The sequence below is a fragment of the Nylanderia fulva genome, unplaced genomic scaffold (assembly GCF_048542155.1).
Source record: "Nylanderia fulva isolate GAGA-0341 unplaced genomic scaffold, ASM4854215v1 Scaffold267, whole genome shotgun sequence".
In the NCBI taxonomy this organism is placed as follows: Eukaryota; Metazoa; Arthropoda; class Insecta; order Hymenoptera; family Formicidae; genus Nylanderia; species Nylanderia fulva.
The window spans coordinates 86,623-110,229 of NW_028190333.1; the positions used below are offsets into that span (position 1 = coordinate 86,623).

Here is a 23,607-nt window from a genome sequence, read left to right on the forward strand (position 1 = left end):
AAGGCAAATCTAAATCCTCGAATAGCCAGATGGACTTTGGCTCTGCAAAATTATACCTTTAGTATAATGCACCGCCCAGGAAGCCGCATGGCTCACGTTGATGCCCTCAGCAGATGCGTGGCCCATGTGGACGAGCTCCCGTTGGAAAGGCGCTTAGAATTTTTACAGCTGACAGACCCTAGAATATTAGAAATTAGTCAGAGCTTAGAGCTAGAGGATAGTGAAAAATTTGCCTTAAGTGACGGCTTAGTTTACAGAAAAATAGATGACAGATTAAAATTTGTGGTACCCGAGTCAATGGTGACGAACATGTTGCGAGTCCACCACGACGAATTGGCTCATTGCGGTGCTGAGAAAACGTTCCGAAGCATTAGTCAAAATTTTTGGTTTCCGACCATGAGAAAACGAATATATGAATACGTGAATAACTGTCTCACTTGCATTATGTCGAATAGCTCTCCGAATCGTTTGGAGGGGGAAACACAGCTGTACCCTTTACCCACGTTGCCACTTGATGTACTGCATGGTGACCACTTTGGTCCGCTTCAAGAAACTGCGGATAATTTCAAACACATTTTAGTTGTGATAGATGCATTTTCGCGATTTACATGGTTATTCCCTACAAAATCTACAGGGACTAAAGAAGCACTACATTGCATCGACAACATTATATCTGTGTTTGGAAATCCACTAGAAATAGTTTCGGATAGAGGCACAGCGTTTACGTCAAAAGAATTCTTAGAAGTCATGAAAGAGAAAAACATCAAGCATAGAAAGGTTGCGGTGGCGGCCCCGTGGGCAAACGGTATGGTTGAGAGGGTGAATCGTTTCATCAAATCGTCCCTCACTAAATTAATAGAGACACCGAGTGGATGGAAAGAGCGTCTAAATGATATGCAATACGTGCTCAATAATACATACCATTCCGCAATCAAGGCTACACCGGCAAAGATCATGTTTGGCTTCGATCAACGTAGCCACGGCGATAGCTCCCTAGCCAGGTTTACGCAAGCTCTTGTAGATATCGATGCGAACCTTGAAAAAGAAAGGGATATTAGCAGGGAAAATGCGTTGCGAGCGACTGAGGTAGTAAGGGATTACAATAAAATGTACCGAGACAAGCACTGTAAGAAACCAACGATATATAAAATTGGAGATCGTATTCTAATTAGGGACGACCGAAATAAAGTTGGAATTAATTCAAAGTTGAAACCTAATTACAAAGGACCTTACCAGGTTGCGAAGGTCCTCGGGAACCATAGATACGTGATCCAAGATATTCCAGGTTTTAACATTAAGCAAAAACCCTTAGATACAATACTGTCTGTCGATCGAATAAAACCGTGGATCAAGGCGCCGAAGAAACCTGAAAATTAATTCATAGTTGTAAATAGAATATTTGTATTAGATTTAAGTCGTAGTTAGAATAGTAAACGAACAAAAAAAAAAAAAAAAGGGGAAAAGAATGTATCACGATAACCTCAACGCGATATATGTATAAAGTGCTAGCGGCGGATTAGTAATGATCATAGTTATCTAACGACTTACCGATTTGTACGTAATGTAGTTAACTTCGAGACGAAGTTCAAATCAGGCTGGCCGAGTTGTAAGAAATATATGCGTCCGGCGGAACTCGTCATATTGCGTACCATGCGTCTTACACAGCTGTTTATTGCGTGCGCATCCGAGCAGGCGCAACACAGGAGCGTAACAGGAGTGGGGCACTGTTCGAAGACCCTGCTCCAAAAAGACCGGCGACTAACTGTCACTCTCTTTTGAGAAGCGCTATAATACGGTTGGAAAAATTATACGTGCGGGAGTCTTTTGGTCTGTACTTGGAGAATAAATTGATTGCGAGTCTTTTCTTATACTTTAATTTCGAGTGTTCGAGTTATCTTTATTTCAAACATACCATCCTACCTGACAATTGTAAAAAGAAGAACGAGAAGAACATCTTTCACATTATCCTTTCAATATTGTATACTGTAATACTAGCGATCAAATTGCAGACATATTTACAAAGCCGCTAAGGGCAATCAAATTTAAAAGATTCAGAGACATATTAATTCATTAGAAAGGTATTAACTAATAAGACAGCTGTATTAGCCATGAACTGAAATAATTTTTTTTTATATATATCATTTATATTATCTAATATTTTGTTTATTGAAGTAATTGAGATTAAGAGGGAATGTTAGAAAGAATAATCTCAATTCAAATTAAGCGGTATGAGATGTTAATATTTTCATGTAGAGCGCGCAGGTATAAGGTCGAACGTGTGTGTTATGATACCTTATACTATATATATATCTTTTTTGGGTTCAGAATGATTTAGCCGTTTCTCTCACTGGACCGATCGCCTTTTCGTGCGCAGCAGTCTTATAGAAAGCAGTCTTATACATATAGAAAGTATTATACATTTAATGTTTATCTTGTTAAAGCATTCACATATGTAAAACTAATTAGATGTATTATTTCTCTTCTATAACAAAATATAAGTGTGTGCTTCACATGCTCTGTCTCTCTCTCTGAGTAAAATTTCAACAATTATATTTTACTAATTGCTCTAATCTGACTATTTTAGTATTAATAGCTAAAATCGCCAGATCTGGGGTCCTCTACCTAGAAACCAAACATCTCTATCTAGTCCTAACCACGCGACTAAATCTAGTGACTTTACATGCGATCAATCAGGCACCATCTAGGGACCCCAGAGACAGCATGTAACTAGCGGAACTAACCAGATATTCCTTTACAGGAGCGCTTATCGATTGTGACGTCCCGTCTATGTTAAAATTTTTATTTTTCAATATAACTATTGCGCGCTATTCATATTCTCATAGAATAAGACTATTAACAATCATTATATCCTATTAATTGCTCTAATTTAACTATTTTTAGTATTAATAGCTAAAATCGCCAGATCTGGAGTCTTCTACCTAGAAACCAAACATCTCTATCTAGTCCTAACCACGCGACCAATCAGGCACCATCTAGGGACCCCAGAGACAGCATGTAACTAGCGAAACTAACCAAATATTTCTTTACAGAAACACTTATTGATGCATCTATTACAATAACGTTAAATAATAAATAATAGATATGATAAATATTAATATAATTAGGCACAAGAGATAAGGACTAAAAATGTTAAACCACTCCCTCCTAAAGTAAATTACAATACAACGCGATGTATTATTAATTCTTAAACAACCTATTCTTTAGTCGGATTTACAGAATCCTAATCACATCAAATTTATATGATAACTTAAAAAGAAACACTAATTCTTTCAAAATTCATACCTAAAACAAAACACGATTCTGTAAGTACGACTAAGAATTACCCGAGTACACATTTGAATATGTAAACCTTTTTTAGTTATCTCGCGCGTTACGTTTGGAAATACGATAAGAGTCGGGAATTAAATAACGTGAGAGGCATTAATTGTAATTAACTGATAATATATTCTTCGAGGAACACAGTCTTTTAAAATCGGTACATGAATATAAGATCGTTCGGATTTATAATGTGCGTCCGTACGCGGCGACTGTCAAGAACGGAATCTCTCGCATATAAAAATGATTTTCCTATCTCTTGCCTCAAAACGCCCTTCCGTAGGCTTCGAGAGGCTTCGCGAATTTTCTATATGTTTTACTTGCTTTGTTTCTGTACTACTCGTCTTTCGTTTTGTCTGTTATATTTTATTTATGTTTATTTGTGTCTTTGTCCTTTTCGTATGTGTGAGTGTCCGTATTCGTATGCGTGTTTTCCTTGTTAATTTCAGGGAAGTATGTGATGATGTAATCGCCACACTACTCTCCTGCCAGTGCTATACCGATAGCACGATATCGCCCGAATATTGCGCTGTTTCCGCGATAATTTCTTCGATGGCAGACCGAGACGAATGTTAAATTTTGCTCGTCGTTATGATGCATTCGAAGCGCAAAAACAAGAATAAATATGACGCAACAATAATACAATAATAATAAATAACAATGATATAATAATAAAATGCTATCCTAACGCACGTCGCTCTCGGTCTGAGACTCGTCAATTTAATTTTGCAAAAATAAAACGCGGAATAGATATACAAGGTTTCTGCTGTGTGTCGAATTCGTTTTTTTCGTTGCGTTCCGCGGCTTGTGTCGATCATGCTAAAAAATTTTTCAACGAGAACAAAAATCAAAGAAAATTGAAATTGCGAGAAATATGTCTTATTTTTTTAAATTTTTATTTTTTGCGGCGATTTCTCACGGCTTCGCATACTGCGCATCCTGGTTCCTCGGCGTCACAGGCCCGCCTGGAATCGACTCGGGAATCGGACCCTTCTCCCCGCTCGCGTCGTTCTCTTGCTCTCTCGGGGCAGCGGCCTCGCGTCCTCTCGTGCGCCTCGCCGCTCGACCTCGGTGTCCTGGTCTCGCGCCGTCCGTCCGTCGACCGCACCCTCTCGGCTCCGTGTCGCCGACTCTGCCGAGCTGCTATCTTCTGTTTCGGACTGTAAAATATAAGCGGGTTTTAGCCTGTCTATTGAGACAGTTTTCTCCTTGCCGTGCATACGCACGACAAAGACTTTGTCGCCTCGGCTGACCACTGCGTACGGCCCCTCGTACGGCGCCTGCAGCATCTTTTTGGGCCCCTCGCGTCGCACGAACACCTGTTCGGCCGTCGCCAGGTCCTTTTAGATAAATGGCCGTCGCTCCCCGTGTCGGGTACCGTCCACCGGTCGCAGCTTCTCAAATTGCTCACGCAGCGTCCTTGCAAAGTCGGCAGCGTCGTCCTCGTTGTCCGTAGGCTGTCGGCCCAGAAATTGCCCCGGGATCCTCAGCGTCTGGCCGTACACCAGCTCCGCTGCGGTCGCCTGCAGGTCGTCTCTCCACGCTGCTCGGATCCCGAGCAGCACCGTTGGCAGTACCTCTGTCCAGCGATCTTTCTGCTGACATTTGATGGCCGCTTTGAGCTGGCGATGGAACCGCTCGACCATTCCGTTTGCCTGCGGGTGGTACGCCGACGTCCTCAGCTGCTGCACTCCTGTCAGCTCGCTCAGCCGCCGAAAAAGATGGGACTCGAACTGGCGCCCCTGGTCCGTTGTTATCCGCACGGGCGCCCCGAATCGGCAGATCCATCCTTCGTAGAATGCCCTTGCGACCGTCTCCGCCTCCTGATCTCGAAGTGCGAACGCCTCCGGCCACCGTGTGAAGCGGTCCACGCACGTGAGGCAATATCGCATGCCCTCCGAGACCGGCATCACAATTATGTCCAGGTGGACGTGCTCAACCTGCTGGATGGAACAGCAAATTTTCCCAAGGACGCCGAGACGTGCCGAGAGATCTTCGATCGTTGACAGGGCACGCATGCACGTGCCCAGCTGCGGCAGTCAACGTTCATCGACGGCCAGACGTAGCGCTGCGCCACGAGTCTGCCCGTCGCTTTGATTCCTGGGTGTGCCAGGTTGTGCACCAGGTTAAATGCGGCCCGCCGAAAGGGTCTTGTCAAGAACGACCGCGGTATCGGTGTCGTCGTGTCACAGTATACTTTGATTCCCGTTCCGGGAATCTGCACCTTCTCGAGCCTCAATTCGGTCTCTCGCCTGGTGTAGTCGTCCAGCTCCTTGTCTGTTCTCTGCGACTCCGCCAGTGCAGCGTAGTCCGAGGGAGAATTCAGCTCCTCGACTCAAGACAATGCATCCGCCACGATGTTCTCCTCGTCTGTCACGTGCCGAATGTCGGTGGAAAACTGTCCGATAAAGTCCAAGTGGCGGAACTGGCGCGGCGTGCTCTTCTCCGGTCTTTGTCGAAAGGCGTAGATCAGTGGTTTGTGATCCGTGTAAATCACAAACGCGCGCGCCTCCAGCATGTATCTGAAGTGCTTGACCGCCAGGTAGATAGCCAGCAGTTCTCTGTCGAACGCGCTGTACTTCTCTTCGGCTGGGCTTAGCTTCTTCGAGAAGAAGGCTAACGGCTCCCATCCGTCGCTGCCTCGCTATTGCAAAGTCGCGCCGATGCTCTGCTCCGACGCGTCAGTGAAACAGGGCGAGCTCTACGTCTAACCTGGGGTGTCGCAAGAGCGCGACCTGTGCCAAGCTCTCCTTCGATTCCTCAAATGCTTTCTGCGCTCGCGGCGTCCACGATATTGCCGCTCTTCCCTTGACGTTGCCGTGGAGGAGGTCGTTCAGCGGCGCCAACATCTCGGCGGCTCTCGGTAGAAATCTTCTGTAAAAGTTGAGCATGCCTAGATATCTTCGCAGCTCCTTCGCCGTTCCTGGCTCTCGACACGCGAGGATCGCCTCCACACGTGTCGGCAGTAATCGCGTTCCCCCGTCGGAAACTTCGTATCCGAGGAACTCCACTTTCCGCTGCCCGAACACGCACTTTGCAGGGTTGATCGTCACCCCGTATTCTCGCAGACGCTCAAACACTGCTCTCAGATGGTATCGATGCTCCTTCTCCGATGTCGACGCGACCAGGATGTCATCGACGTACGCGTAGCAGAATTCCAAGCCGCGTAAAACTTCGTCGATAAAACGTTGGAACGTCTGCGCCGCGTTTCTCAGTCCAAATGACATGTACGGAAATTCGTACATGCCAAACGGTGTGGTGATCGCCGTCTTCGGGATGTGCTCCTCCGCCACTGGAATCTGGTGGTACGCCCGCACCAGATCTATTGTCGTAAATAGTTCCTTTCCTCCGAGGGCCTGCGCAAAGTCCTGAATATGACGTACAGGATATCGGTCCGGGATTGTCCTCGCGTTCAGCGCTCTATAGTCGCCGCAAGGTCGCCACTCTTCAGCCCTTTTTCGGCACCATGTATAAGGGCGCCGACCAACTACTCTTGGAAGCTCGCGCGATTCCGGCTTCCACCATTCGACGGAACTCCTTCTTTGCGGCTGCAAGTCGATCCAGAGCGAGTCTCCGTGGTCTGCACGCAACAGGCAGTCCCGGCGTCGTCTCAATAACGTGTCGCGTGGCGTGAATTGTTTCTCTCATTTGTCCGCTCGGCCTTGTGATGTCCGCGTATTCTATCAACAACCGGTGGTATGGTGTCTCCCCCGTGATTGTTTTAATCTGTGGTACGTCGCAATGAACACAACGCCCACGTGCGGTCAAAGTCGTCAGCTGGTCGACGAGGCGAGCATTGCGCAAATCCACAAGAAGGCCATAATGCGCAAGAAAATCGGCGCCTATTATCGGCCTTGATACATCCGCGATCACGAATCTCCACGCGAATGCCCGACGCAATCTAAAATTTAATGTCATGTTCTCTGTTCCGTATATAAAAATTGGTGTGCCGTTGGCGGCCGATAACTCATAGGTCAATCTCTGTCGTGGACTTCGAACCATCTTTCGAGAAAACACGCAGAGATCCGCGCCCGTGTCAATTAAAAATTTTGTCTTGGTATTCGCGTCAGTTACAAACAAGCGGCGCGCACTGTGTCCCGGATCGCTCGCTGCCTCTAACGACCTGCTCCTGTGTTTCTCTGCATTTGCATCGAGCAGGGTGGTCTGCACTGTCGTGCTTCCGCTCCAAACTGCCAATGGTACCAGCATACGCCTCTGGCCGGCGGACCACGGCTGCCGGATCGCGCTCGCGGGCGCGAATGCGAACGCGAACGAGGTCGCGAACGACGTCAATCATCCTCTTTGTAACGATTATCTCCGATCGCTTCAATAGACTTACGTATGGCCGTCAATTGTTCCACCATCTCTTGTTGCATGGCCAGCCGCATTTGTGCCAGTCGCACCTCCAATCTGGCATCCAAGGCCCCGGGATCGTTTGCGCCTTGCGTCTGCGATGGCACGAATTTCGTCGCCTCGGCCACTTGAAATGACGGTGTTCGGGTCGCCTCGACAATCGCATCCGCGATATCTGCTAGTTGTTCGAGCGTATCAGCCGTGCGCGTTACCAGGTGCGGCTGAATGTAAGTTGGCAATCGGCTCAGCCAGATCGTCCGCAAGACGGGGTCGCCAACCACGTTTCCGGCGAGGCCGCGGAGGTGTCTCAAAAATTGCGATGGCTTGCGATCTCCAATTTCTTCATATTCCAGGAGCCTCCGGGTCTTATTCTCCTGTGACAGACTTAGACGCTTGACCAATTCTGTCTTCAGCGTTTCGTACGTGTGCTCCGCAGGCGGGTTCATGATGATGTCACGCACCTCGGCAGTGTAATTCGGTCCGATGGATGTTAGTGCGTATCCGAATTTCGTAGCGTCGACCGTGATTCCGGCAGCTTGAAAACTCCGGTCGACGATGTTAAACCAAAGCTCCGGATCCGACGGCGTAAACTCTGGCATTTGCATGCCAACACGGTTTATCTCGGGGGCGGTTAAAAAAAATCCCGGCGGCTGCTCCAACCTGGCCGCCTGCATCGCAATCGGAGCCGCCTGCATCGCGATCGGGGCTGCCTGCTGCATTTGCACTCGCGGCTGCTCGAATGCCCGCGCCTCTGTCTCCACGCGCGAACCGGCCATTTGTCGTCTCGCGTCACAAGCATGTCGAGTCGTTTTTTTTTTTTACACACTGCTGGTCACTCTCACTCTCGTGTACAATCCGACGTCTCACTCGTCAAAATGTAAAACAAAAATGCACTGCTCTCTCACGCAAACACAAAAAAACCGCGAATTCCCGCTCGTTCGCGATCACGTCGGGACGTCACCACTTTAGTTATCTCGCGCGTTACGTTTGGAAATACGATAAGAGTCGGGAATTAAATAACGTGAGAGGCATTAATTGTAATTAACTGATAATATATTCTTCGAGGAACACAGTCTTTTAAAATCGGTACATTAATATAAGATCGTTCGGATTTATAATGTGCGTCCGTACGCGGCGACTGTCAAGAACGGAATCTCTCGCATATAAAAATGATTTTCCTATCTCTTGCCTCAAAACGCCCTTCTATAGGCTTCAAAAGGCTTCGCGAATTTTCTATATGTTTTACTTGCTTTGCTTTTGTACTACTCGTCTTTCGTCTCGTCTGTTATATTTTATTTATGTTTATTTGTGTCTTTGTTCTTTTTGTATGTGTGAGTGTCCGTATTCGTATGCGTGTTTTCCTTGTTAATTTCAGGGAAGTATGTGACAATGTAATCGCCACACTTTCAATATTGTATTAATGATTTATGGATCCATAAATAATTATAGACCTTTTTATTAACTATAAATATCATACATTATAAATGAAGTATGCCATAATTAACTATAAACATCATATATTATAAATGAAGGATGCCATAATTGATTGATCAATATGCGTAAAAAGGCCAAACAAAGAGCGATAAATGTACTACTAGACATCAGTATTCGTAGAGATCGACTTGGCGACACGATAGCTTGTAATTTGACCCTGTATGACCCCCCTGCCGCATTCCTGAACTTTAGGAAAGAAGCCAATGCCCTACGCCGAACTAAAGATTTAGAAAGCAAAATATTACCCTTATCATTATAAGCTACAACTCAAACTATCAAAAGCTAGCCCTTGAATCCTTTACAGAATAACGTTGCACGTTCTTTTTCAACAATAAAACCTCTCAATTATTATCATAATGAGTACTTAAGAAATTACAATCTTTACATTTCGTAATGGCTTCTAGGGCACGCAATTTAACCCTTTAGTACAAATTATAATGATAAATATTAACGTTTTATAAATAAGCAATTTGGAAACTATTGTAAAAATTCCCATTCGTCTATTAAGAATCATAATTATACTGCGCCAACGAACCATCTTAGCTGATGGACCACCCTTCGCCCCTACTTCGATGACGCAAACCGAATTCCTACGGAGCCATAAACCTGTCAAAATCTAAGCACGCCTGGTCCTCCAAAGGGTATATAAACCGCGGATTTTGCGTCCTGTGGGCACTTCGTGTCAACTTCTAGAATAGAGCATTTCGTATTACTATTTTCCAAATTTTACACTTAGCCGATTACGGTTAATCTAGTTTTCGTGTCAATTAGTACTTAGATTTTTCTGCAATTCTTATGTTAGTTATCATTCTAGTTAATTCATCTGATAGTTTAAATTCTCAAACTCTAAATTGTACAATTATAAGTTACAGACTTAGAAATTGTTCATAAATAAAGGAATAAAGAACTAAAATTAATATAAAAACAGTGCACGTCTGTTCTTTCAACTCCATCCTGAGACCGAGGTACCCAGGAGGACGACAGCGCAGGCATAGTCACCAGGAACAACAGAGCAGATTTACATCTCCGTGCGGAATCAAGTGAGAACTAATCTTTTTAACCCTCGATTCAATTTTATAATTTCCTAACAACTAATTAATTAATATTATAAGGATGAACATACCCTTGTAAATGGACAACCGGAAACGCAACCTTGTATGTAAGAAGAAGCGTACACGCCCTTCAATAATTAAGAGATATAGATTAATCGCGACTACTTTATCAAATTCTCAAGAGAGATTATCCAGAGATAAACAATTACCTGAGTCTCAAAAGGTAATCTCTCCTGACCTACCTCAAAGTTCCGGATCAATTGACAATTTTCAACATAAAATAGAACCTTTATCAGCAATCCCCCTTGAGAAGATTGATAATATAATCAACAAATTAATAGAATCGTCTAAGGATTTCTATCAAGATCCACCTTTCGAGGAATATAATTTTCCTGCAGTCTCCTTACCAGAATTAGTAAGCTCAGGACCGCTAGAATCTCCTTCTGAAATCGACGACTATCCGACGTATCTAAATCTTTAGTAATCTCAACTCGCGATTATTTACCGATTATTCTAAATGTTCAAATTCTTGATAATAGACTATTACTTTATTTTATTAATAATATATTTTAATTTCATATCTTATAGCCTAAATAGAAAATATTACGATTTTGAATTAATATTAATTTTCCTAGACGATATTATACGTTCCTATAAAACATTCCTTATTCCTAAAATTCCCCAGATCCGAAAAGTCAGTTCCAGCTCTCGGCGCACCCAGGATATAGTCGGTGCATGCAGATTGCCCTAAATAAATAGAGAGCTAACCCTTTCTTCCTAGACCTAGAGTAATAGAGGAGGAAAGAAGGTCACTCGGACGTGACATTTCAAAATTTTGGTGGCAGCGGTGGGATTTGCCAAAGATCTGCTTAAAGATCTTTCGAAAAAGGAATAGATTTTATTACTATCAATCCTAACGTTCGGATAATTGAATGTGACTTGAAGTTTGACCAGATTGTCGCTAACGAAAAGAGTAGCAACAGTCTATTACGATTGAACTTTATGGTTACTCATTTTTCCGATCGAATATATGTAATTTGAGCTTAATCAGATTGTCGTTGACGATGAGTGTAACAACGGCTGATTATGATCAAATTTTATAATTATATTAGTTTTTTAAATTCAATTCGCATTTTGATCATTGCTACTGCTGAAAAGTGTAGCAACAATTATCACTGTCGCTAACGAATATGCGTGGCGATGGTTGATTAAGATCAAATATTTATTACATAACCTTTTTCGATATTAGTAATATTAATTATTATCAATCTGAGATTTTGTTCCGCGGTCATTATCAAAAGATACGTGATAGCGGTTACCGTCGCTGACAAATATGTGTAGCAATGGTACCTAAGAAATAAAATCTCATATTGTACGAATTATAAATGCCTAAATGAGACGGACGCCGAGTCCAATTAACAAAAATCAAATTTATTATCAAACAAACCCTCTCTTCTTCTCAAGATCTTCTTCCCTGTTTGCCGAATTAAACAAATTCGAAAATCCTAAACCCCAATCCAACGAGATCCAGAGTCCTTATAATCCAAATATCGACTTAACTAAATCCGATTCTAAACTTGACATAAACCTAAACATTGACTATAAGCCGATTTCCATTGAATTTAAAAATAAATACCTAGATTATAGAATCATTCCGAAAAACGATCCTTGCCGAAAGACTTATAAAATTTTCGAGCTATTTGGTCCCGAGTAACAATAAGATAGCAATAATATGTTAATTTTAAGTTGACTCAATAACTTTTGCATGTATTATATAATATCTGCGTACTAGTCGATTTTTGTTTGTTCCCGAAATAAGTATAGTAAGTAATTAACCATGCCTATGACACGATCACAAGCTTCTAACGCCCCGTCGGAAGCCGGCGACCGCTTGTCGCAAGCGGAAATCGATATCATGAGCCGAATGGCTAATGATAGAGAGAAGAAAGAGAATAAAAATTCCGAAGAGCACGACTCTGTATTAAACCTTATACTCGAACAACTCGCTCGATTAAACGCCTTGCCTAAACAAATAGATATTTTAAATCGACGTATTGACAATATTCAAGTCCTTGATTTAACTCCTAATCAGCGAGAAAATCCCCCCTCTGATTATCAGCCTGCTGAAAACCCTCGCGGGCCCAGCCCATCCCATACTACTTCCCCTATTCGCCTTAAGGATGTAATCGATTCAATTCCTAAGTACGATGGTCATAAAATGTCTGTTTTCCATTTTAGTAAAATTTGCGAGCGAGCCCTTGACTTAATACCTCGTCACCAAGAACGATATTTAGTACAATTTATTATTAACAAATTACAAGGACATGCTTATACAGCCATAGAAGGTTCTGAATACGAGACTGTTTTTGCATTAACAAAAAGGTTAAAAGGAGTTTTTGGCCCCAATAAATCCGTAGATCAATATCGCGGAGAACTCGCGAACATTTTCATGAAGCCGAATGAAAACATTCTTGACTATATCGAAAGAATGAAAGAATTGCGCGCCGCAATAATAGACGGAGAGACTAATTATAATGGTTATATTGACGAAGTTACAAAAGGTAATATCGATTACGCTGTCAATACAAGTTTCGTTAACGGTCTCCCTTCCGACCTATTAATCAGAGTTAAATTAGAAAGACCATACGCGGTAGATGATGCCTTTATAACCGCTATACAACTTTCTAAAACTTTAGAAGCCGAAAATACGCGCAAACGCGGTAACATTATTATCTTATAAAACTCATAACCTCCTCGCGCCGATTTTTCAACTAAACCTAACGCTCCATCGCCAAACATTAATTTTAAAACGCAACAAATCTCTTCTCCTCAAACCCCGCAAAATAATGTAACTCCTTTCATAAAACCATTAATCCCTGGACAACCGGGACCTAACTACCCTGCCGAAAAGATTTGCCGATATTGTAAAAACCCCGGACATTTCATGGACGAGTGTCGTAAATTAGCATACAGACGCTCTCTTGAAAGTCGGCCTACTAATCAGGGAAACGCTCAAGACGTTCCGGCAACCAGCAATGCCCGCCGGAACGACATTACACAGGGGCGCCCTGCTTTTCCACTCCGAACCCCAGTCTCTGTAGTCCTGTCTCCGGACCAGATCCCTTTTTTACCACCCGTGTCGGAAGAATAAACGAAGTACCTAATGGTAGCATTGTACCCTCTATAACCCTATCATTCCCGGACCTTCAGAGAGAATGTATCTTTATGATCGACTCCGGCTCAGGTGTCAATCTTATAAAACGACATCTTATCAATCCGGAAATTATCATTAATAATGAGATTTTTACTCTTCAAGGAATATCTTCCGAACCTATCTCTACACTAGGCTCCGTTGTTATACGCTTTCTCGACTCGCCTACATGTAATTCCTGAGACCGTCTGTTTTCCTCAAGATGGAATAATAGGGAATACATTCCTTAAAACGCGCAAAGCCAGTATAGATTATAAAAATAAATGTTTATTCTACGATGACTTTAGCCTCTCCTTTTTCGAAATTTCTTATATTAATATCAAACCGCGATCTATATCCCCATTTTATGTTCATATTATAAATTCAAAAAACAAAGACGGATACATCTCTCTTATTACTATTGCCGAAAACGTTTATTTTGGAGAAGCTATAGTCTCAAATATTAATAGTAAGGTTTACTTACCTATCGTTAACACCACCGAACGCGAATACTATATTAAGGTCCCCTCCATCGAATTGCAAGAATTCGATCTCGCGGATACGTCCACGATCCCAGACGGTGTCGTTAAATCCCTAGGGCATGAAACGACCGATGATCCTCATTTCAAGAACGAAAAATTTGAATTCAAAAATATTACTGTAACCCGAGGGCATCCAGTAATTAATAGTGATAAAAATAATCTCAGAAACGATTCAGATCAGATTGCTGCAACCCGAGGGACTGTAGCAATTCCTAATTTTCATATCAATGATGCTCTTTATTCTGAAGAAATAAAAAACAACCGCATAGCAAACACTATGCAATTATTACAGTTAGATCATTTAAATTCCGAGAAATTAGAAAATGTCAAATCTTTAATCTCTAATAATTCTGATAGATTTCATCTCCTTGGCGAAAATCTCGGAGCTACTAATGCTACTCAACATTTTATACCCACTATCAATGAAATCCCCATTCATACTAAACAATACTGATTCCTCCCTATTCATAAGGACGAGATTAACAAACAAGTCAATGAATTATTATCCAATGATATCATTGAATATTCATCTTCTCCTTACAACTCTCCCGTATGGATAGTACCTAAGAAATCTGATTCGCAAGGTAATAAAAGGTGGCGAATGGTCATCGATTACCGCAGCCTCAATGAAAAAACGATAGGAGACGCCTATCCTCTTCTTAATACTCGTATAACTGATATTTTAGATCAGTTAGGATCTGCAAAATATTTTTCCGTCCTCGACTTAGCATCGGGATTCCATCAAATTCCTATGACGTCTAAAGACGCACCAAAAACCACATTTTCCGTCCCTTACGGCCATTATCAATTCAAAAGAATGCCTTTTGGTTTGAAAAACGCAACTTTTCAAAGATTAATGGATAACGTACTTTCCGGGCTGCAAGGCAACGAATTATTTGTTTATATAGACGATATAGTCATTTATGCGAGATCTCTGAAGGAACACGAAATTAAATTCAATAAATTAATGCAAAGACTAAGAAATGCAAATCTAAAATTACAACCCGACAAATGCGAATTCTTACGACGCGAAGTAGCATATCTCGGTCACATAATTGGAGATAACGGAGTACAACCCGATCCGAGGAAAATAGAGTCGATAGCGATTTTTGGGTTTAGCAGGATATTATAGGCCTTCCTTTTTTAAAATTACATAATAATATGACATTATTGTCACAATCTCTCAATTCGAATTTTACGTGAATGCTGCTACCACATCGACAATATCCTAATTTATAAACAAATAATAATATAACATTATCAATTGAAATATGTACTGTAGAAACAATTGTAAAAATGATCAAAAAGAAAAGTTTAAATAAATTTAAAAAATAAAAAGAAGCAAAAAGCTTAGGATATTTAGAGTAAAAATAATAACTATAATTAAGATTTATAATATTAAAAAGACGTAAATTAAAAGTATTTCCAAATATAGTTTAGCCAAATATTATAGTATAGTTTACCTTTAAGATATCCTCCGTTTATGTTTTGCAGTATATAATGGTTGATATAATTTATTGCACAGGATTGCAATCGTCTTGTTTTCCAGAATAACTTTGCAAAAAATTCTTGATAAAGACCGGATCTAAATCTTAAATTTTTTCTGTAACTTGCTTTTTTATTTAGATTACGTCCGGTTCTTTTGTGCAAACGTTCTTCGATTATCGAATCAAATTCTTGTTTAGAAACAGAAATTTTAAACGTATCAGTTTCGTCATCTGTTATGAAACTTTCTGATCGAGATGACTCTAAACTCTTGTTAACTGATGATTCTGAGCTGTTATTAGCTAAGGAGTCTGAACTCTTGTTAATTGATGTCAAGTTTATTTCATTGTTTAGTAAAATATCCTTAATTTTATAAATATTGTTGCAGGCATATGTGTACAAAGAAAATGAACTTATTGTCTCGTTCATTTCTTTACAAATTGAAAGCCAAATCATACTATCTTTTGGACATATTTGATTATTAACGACAATATCATTTATATATTTATCGAAACACTTTTTTAATAGTTTCACATTAACTTTAGGCGGTCTTCCTCTTTTTCTGATCATTTTAACTTGTTTAGCACTGGATTAATACGTGATTGATATAAGTTCACTTTATATTTTTGCTTAAACACTCAATCGAATTTCGGAGCTTTCTTCGGACTGCACCGCAGCTAAACTTGGTCCCGACTGAAAAATACTGTGCCACTCGCTAAAAACAATCGAATACCGCGAAAAAAAGACTGTCGCTCTTCTTTCGAAAAAGAAAAAAATTCGTCGAATAACAGAAGAACTAACACCAGCAATACTATTTTATAAATTATAGTTTATATATCACACACACAGACACAGACACACGCATTATTTTAGAGATTAATATTACATTTATCTATATTATGTACACAACACACACATACACACAAAATTATAGAAATATAAAAAATAAAAAAGTTATATTATTCACAAATAGACTTATATAATAAATAAAATATATACATTTTTATACTTATTTCGCGAGCAAAAAATCGAAACCCGGATATCTCGAAAGCAAATAATTCGGGAAACATTCTGACGCCATTATTATGCGAGCAACTAATTACTTTGAGGCACTTTACTCTTGTAACTTAGACCGCGCGGGTCGTTTTAGCCGGTTTTCTACACTTATTTCGCGAGCAAAAAATTCGAAACCCTAATATCTTGAGAGCAAATAATTCGAGAAACATTTTTATGTCATAATTATGCGAGCAATTAATTACTTTAAGGCACTTTATTCTTGAACGTCCTATTTTATTCTTGATTATTTTTAAAAGTTGGAGCAAAAAAATTATTTTCTAAAGTAAAAAATAGCAAAAAAATAGCAAAAAATTTTAGTATTATTAATCTTTTGCTTTTATTTATATAAATGCTATTTTTTACAATGGCTAAAATAGCTTAATCTTAAGCTATCTAGCCGTCTGTAATTTTTAAAAAATTGGAGCAAAAAAATTATTTCCTGAAGCAAAAAATATCAAAAAAATAGCAAAAAATTTTAGTATTATTAATCTTTTATTTTTATTTATATAAATGCTATTTTTTACAATGGCTTAGATAGTTTAATCTTAAGCTATCTAGCCCTTTGTAATTTTAAAAAAATTGGAGCAAAAAAATTATTTCTTGAAGCAAAAAATAGCAAATAATTAGCAAATAATTTTCATATAAGATTCATTTTGTTCTGATAATTTGGCTCAGACAGTTTAATATACCTCAATGCAGACGCTTTATCCAGAAATCCTCCCATCTGCCTCGCTGTCTCTATCTTTACTAATAACGATACCCTTCCCGAACCCGCACCTGGTTATTCTCGCGAAATTCCGCGTCATAATTTACAAACTACCGAAAATGACCCATTAATAAAAGACGAATATTCTAGCGGTGAAGACGAGGTCGATAACAATCAGGAAATTATAAATCAGAATGAAGGCGACTTTTTATTCGAGGAAATACTTTAACTCGAGGAGCCCCGGGAGACAGATTTAATTATCGTCACCGAAAATAGCGACAGCTTGTTAAAACAAAATGATACCCACGTAATTTTTATTCGACAAGACGGAACTCCCTACGATAACAGTTCCAAAGAGTACCGAGACGCCAATTTATTGCCGGCATACGAAAATCTCGAACTTGAAAGAGTCAATATTCAAACGGTTAAAAACAAAACTTTGATATCAATCTCTATTAAATTAGACGATCGCTTCCGCTTAGAAACGGTAACTTTAAAGAATTGCATACGCTCTCTTTTAGACGCCGCCACGGAATTGCAATTAAATTCTTTCAGTATTAGCAAAACCGAACGTTTTGACGATATACCTTGGCGTTATATAATTGATCAAATTCAAAAATTTTTAAGAGAATTACTGATTCATATTACAGTATGCGAAAATTTAATCCGAACACCCTCCATTGAGGAACGCGAAGCATTAATTATTGAAAATCATTCCTCTGCTCACGGCGGTCACAAGGGAGTTACTAAAACTTATAATCGCATAAGACCGCATTATTATTGGAATACCAGGAAAAGGGACATACAGCGTTTTATTCAAAAATGTCATCAATGCCAATTAAAAAAGCTGACAAGAATAAAAACTAAACAACCCATGATTATCACGGATACTCCCGAAGCCGCTTTCGACAAAGTCGCTCTCGACATCGTAGGTCCTCTTCCTATCACGTCTTCCGGAAATCAATTTATATTAACCATGCAGGATCTGCTGATTAAATACTTAGTAGCTGCTCCACTAAGAGAGGCAACCTCTCTATCCATTGCGGATGCTCTCACGAAGAATTTTATATGCGTGTAACATTTTAAAACTACCGCGTATCGCCCGCAATCTAACGGGTTACTCGAGAGATCGCATCACGTACTAATCGAATACCTCAAAACGCAGGTACAAAAAGAAAGAGAATGGGACAATCATATTAATATGTCTATGTTCTCGTATAATACCAGTGTCCACGAAGGTACAAATTATTCACCTTTCCAATTGATATTCGGTCGAATAGCCCGATTACCCTCCGCTCATCCCCCCTTAGAAGGAGGCTTGGAAATCACTTATCAAGATTATTTAACTGACCTGTTTAATAGAATTCGCGATACTCAAGAAGACGCGCGACAAAACCTTGTAATTTCAAAGGAACGAAGTAAACGATATTACGATCGAAGAATTAATGAACGAGAATTTCAAGTAGGATCCCAAGTATTTTTATTGAAGGAATCGGCGAAAGGAAAATTCGAAGATCAATACACGTCCTCACGAAGTCTTGGAAATTTTACCACAAAATAATGTTAAAATTTTTGTAAAAAATAAACCCAGAATCGTGCATGTAAACAAATTGAAAATCGCCTACGTTGAGCCAGGATGATATTAATATTTACTATCTTTGGTTACAGATGTGTTGGCATCGCCAACGTATTATTATTCCAGAACAAAGAGCATGGCTACCTTCCTTAACATCTTATTACCACCTGCGGTTTGCCTATTGCTGTAAGGTTCTGGGATATCGCAAGATTGCTGAAGACGATCCTATCGTTTGCCGGGAATGTTACAATAAACTTCCCGACAACTGTTATAAAAAACGTTTTAATCCTATCCGGTTTCATTTCATTTCCGACGGAACAATTCGACCAACCATTTCGTGCACAATCTGTTTCGAATCTATGTTAACATTTAGAACATTATACGAATGTAATATTTGCGAACACACTTACATTTCCTGAGCACTATGGAAAAAATCGAACGAAACCTCGAAAATCTTGGGAACCCAATAATTTTATACATTGACGGAGATGCTTTAATCTGACAAATTCACACACACACACACACACACACACACACACACACACACACACACATATATATATATATATATATATATATGTGTGTACATTAAAATGTGCATCTCGACGAATTTCGTATACAAGCCCCATTCTCTATTAGTTACCTTCCCAAATATATATAGCGTTAAATGCGTAATAATTATCAGCTTTATGTCCGAAATAACGATAACTGATAAAATTTGCATTAATTGTTTCGAACGTGATAAGCCGCCTAATTTTAGACTATTAATAGGCCACGGACTTATATACGAGGCCGCACTCCACACGGCCATCTAGGTGCTTAATATACAGAACTCCAGTGACTACATTAATCAGTTCAATTTTGAATTGCGACGCCTGTTTCTGCGCCTATGTTCAATTTATGAGGATTTTTAGGGAGCACTGTACCAATAAAATCGCCCATTGAATATTAGATGTCGATGTTCCGGCCATAGTATTACTTTCAATATACGACCCTACGACCGGAGCGGAAATTAGGGTCAATCCTTCCTTTGTTAGGCAAGTATAAATTTCATTAATCCCTCATTGTACTCATCCTAATTATTAATACTTTATTTAATCGTTTTATTCTCCACACTATGTATAACATTAATTATAAGAGCGTCAGTCCGTTCCGACGGCAAATAATCTACGAGTTGACCAGTCATCTAAATCTTTTCTACCTAAGACCAAAGGGCGATCAAAGACTATTTTATAAATCTAGTAATAAGGAATAAAAATTAACAAAAAAAAAATTACATATATATATATATATATTTTTATAAAAATATATATACGCAAGTATACCTTTCCTCTCATAATTGTAATACGCACACGATCATATCTTATCATCTAACCGTAATTCTTAAGCAAAATGTCACAAACTAATCGTAACATCTCTACATACATGTAAAAACAAAATAATAACCATTATGAAAACCTGAAAATGCATGAATTAACTCTTTTGTTTCATTATTTGAATATACATCTCCAAAACCCCACTCGTTACTCGCTCATTTTCTCCCTCTCCGCGTAAGCACGCCTTACCACGCTTCTAACCCTCACATCCGCCATCTTTTCGACTCCTCAGCGTGACACTTACGCCTTCGTTATGCATCGCCATCTTTCCTCCCTCTTCCCTTTTCCTTCCCTTCTCCCTCTCTCTCTCTCTCTTTCCCCCCACAAACCAATATCTGTACCCCAGCATATACCTCTGCTAACGCACGATTCTCATTAATTTTTGTTAAAATTGATCTAACTACTCTATAAAATACTCAGTATTTTACGTGTAAATTCATTTTTGAATTTGGATAATCAAGTTATGTGAGGCATACACTCTGATTTAGAAATTTAACATTTATGCAACGCTTATGTTATAAATCCTGATGAATTTCTTATATACATTTTATATAGTTACTTAAGATAAACAAATCATTTTGTAACTAAGGGTATTTTTACTATTGATGTATTTTTATTATTATTATTAGTCAGGGCACATATCTTGCTTCGCTAGCTAAATTAACAATAGCCATAAAATATAAGTATAATCTTTCTCTTAACATTATTCCTTATAACAATTCTCTTGTAATCAATAACTATTAACGATTAACATAACTAATTTTTAATATACTAATAAACAAATCAAACTTGACAACCTAGATCGTAGAATACATATTTATAGATATAACCAACAGTGGATTCCCATGCACGTGTCTATACATACATATGTTTTAGAAATTTATGAGGGAAGAGAAAGAGTCAAGTGACATCGGAATTCCAACGTAAAACTCTTCATAGGCTCAGACAATAGCTCGAGTCACATATGCACAAAATCCCCTTTTGTGTATAAAAAAAACCACCTCATTGCCTAAACCTTTTACCTCCTTTCGACTGCGACCTACCTCTTCTTTAGTCCTCATCTCTTTACGATACTAATTACAAATAACCCTAGGTTGTCAGAGCCTTCTTTAGCGTTTAAAGTATTATTAACCATATAGACATATAGATAAAACATTTCCCCTCGTACGTGTATAAATTATCAGATGACTTAGCTTACTCTATGTTTAGTTAAGGTGTGAAAAATAAGGTTATATTATTAGAATATAAATATATTTAAGAAATAACAAAAGAGAAAATAGGAACGATATATTTTAATTCGATTTAAACCAGCCAAGAAAATTTTCATCTTATTTCCACAACGTTTTGACCATCTGTTTTGGCCCTTTTTAAGTGAAAAACTAGAATAGTACAATTAATTAAAATTAATAAACATTTTGACGTTAAACGCAAGAATTAAAATTTTTTTATACATGCTTTCTTGATAAAAACACAGTTAGTTGACACTGTTGTCAGGATTATTAAGCAAAAATAGTTATCGGACCTTTTTTTATATACATATATAAGAAAAAACACTTGAAATAACTTTTGAAAGAAAGTAACCGCATCTTATCGTTATGATGGACCGTTAAAAAACTGAATATATAAAATTTTATACAACCTTTACAATTTCGTCATTGTGGCGATTACATCGTCACATACTTCCCTGAGATTAATAAGGAAAACACGCATACGAATACGAACACTGACATATACGAAAAGGACAAAGGCACAAGTAAATATAAATAAAATATTACAGACGAGACGAAAGACGAGTAGGACAGAAACGAAGAAATAAAAATAGATGGAAAATTCGCGAAGCCTCTCGAAGCCTAGCGAAGGGCGTTTTAGGAGGCAAGGTATAAATAGGAGATTTTTAGACAACGAGATATACCGTCTTCGATAGTCGCCGCGCACGGACGCATTACTTATTTAATCCGAGCGAATCAAGTTTATGTATTCACGCCTACCACTTGTCTTGACGAATATATTCAATTAAGTACAATCATTGCATACCCTTAATTAATTCCCGCATCGTTCCTCCTAAGCACTCGCGACGCGCGTATACAACCAAAGTGGTGACCCCGACGTGATCGCGAACGAGCGGGAATTCGCGATTTTTTATATTTTTCTGACCACACGAAGTACTGAGTGCGGTGCGTGTGCAATGGTGGTGACACGGGACGAGGAAACGAGCGTCCCGCTGACGGAGCCGGAGGCACGAGTGCTGGAGCAGCCGCGACTCCACGGGATGCCGATAAGTCTGCCCGGGATGCAACCGGCGAGATTTGAGCAGCCGCCAGGGTATTTTTTACCCGCCCCTGAGGTGAGCCGCGTGGGCATGCGAATGCCAGAGTTCACGCCGTCGGACCCTGAGCTCTGGTTCAGTATCGTCGACCGGAGTTTCCAAGCCGCCGGAATTACGGTCGACGCAACGAAATTTGGGTACGCGCTGACGGCCATCGGACCGCGCTATACGGTCGAGGTGCGCGACGTCATCATGAATCCGCCCGCGGAACGCGCGTATGAGACATTGAAATCGGAGCTGATCAAACGGCTCAGCTTGTCGCAGGAGCACAAAACCCGAAGACTCCTGGAGCACGAAGAGATCGGGGATCGCAAGCCGTCGCAGTTCTTGCGGCACCTGCGCGGCCTCGCCGGAAGTGTCGTGGGCGACCAGGTCCTGCGAACGATCTGGCTAAGTCGGCTGCCGGCGTATATTCAGCCGCATTTAGTGACGCGAACGGGAGACACGCCAGAACAATTGGCGGACATCGCGGACGCGATAATCGAGGCGACCCGGGCGCCGATATTCCAAGTGGCGGAAGCGACGAGAGCCGTGGCGCCTCAGGGGCGGAACGCAAGTGATCCCGCGTCTCTGGAGGCGAGATTCGAGGTGCGGCTGGCGCAGATGCGGCTGACGATGCAGCAGGAGATCGCGGAGCAGATGGCGGCGATTCGGCACTCAATTGAGGCGATCGGCAGTGCGCGCTACCGAGGAAGTCGCGATGACGACCGACGTCGTCCGCGTTCGCGTTCGCGTTCGCGCCCACGCGCGCGATCGGGAGGTCGCGATCCGCCGGCCAGTGGAATGTGCTGGTATCACTGGCAATTCGGGGCGGACGCCAGACAGTGCAGGGCACCCTGCTCGATGCAGCAGGGAAACGCAGGGGCCGGTCGCTAGTGGCGGCGAGCGACTCAGGCCACGGTACGCGACGCCTATTTGTGACCGACGCGACTTCAAAAGTGACGTTTTAAATTGACACGGGTGCGGATCTCTGCGTGTACCCTCGGAAGATGGTTCGAGGACCACGACAGAGATCCACCTACGAACTTTCGGCCGCCAACGGCACACCGATTTTTACATACGGAACAGAGACATTGCAATTGAATTTCGGATTGCGACGGGCTTTTGCGTGGCGT

General features: G+C 40.7%; 1 protein-coding gene across 1 annotated transcript; it reads left to right on the top strand.

Annotated features, from left to right (window-relative positions):
* Positions 1 to 22,337: 22,337 nt before the first annotated feature.
* LOC114946369 (uncharacterized) lies at positions 22,338 to 23,427 on the top strand. The gene has a single exon (XM_029322819.2). The coding sequence runs from the start codon at positions 22,352 to 22,354 to the stop codon at positions 23,366 to 23,368; it is 1,017 nt and encodes a 338-aa protein (XP_029178652.1). The 5' UTR covers positions 22,338 to 22,351; the 3' UTR covers positions 23,369 to 23,427.
* The last annotated feature ends 180 nt before the right edge of the window (positions 23,428 to 23,607 follow it).

Coding starts and splice junctions, on each gene's coding strand:
- LOC114946369 (XM_029322819.2), top strand. CDS start 22,352: ATGGTGGTGACACGGGACGAGGAAACGAGCGTCCCGCTGACGGAGCCG.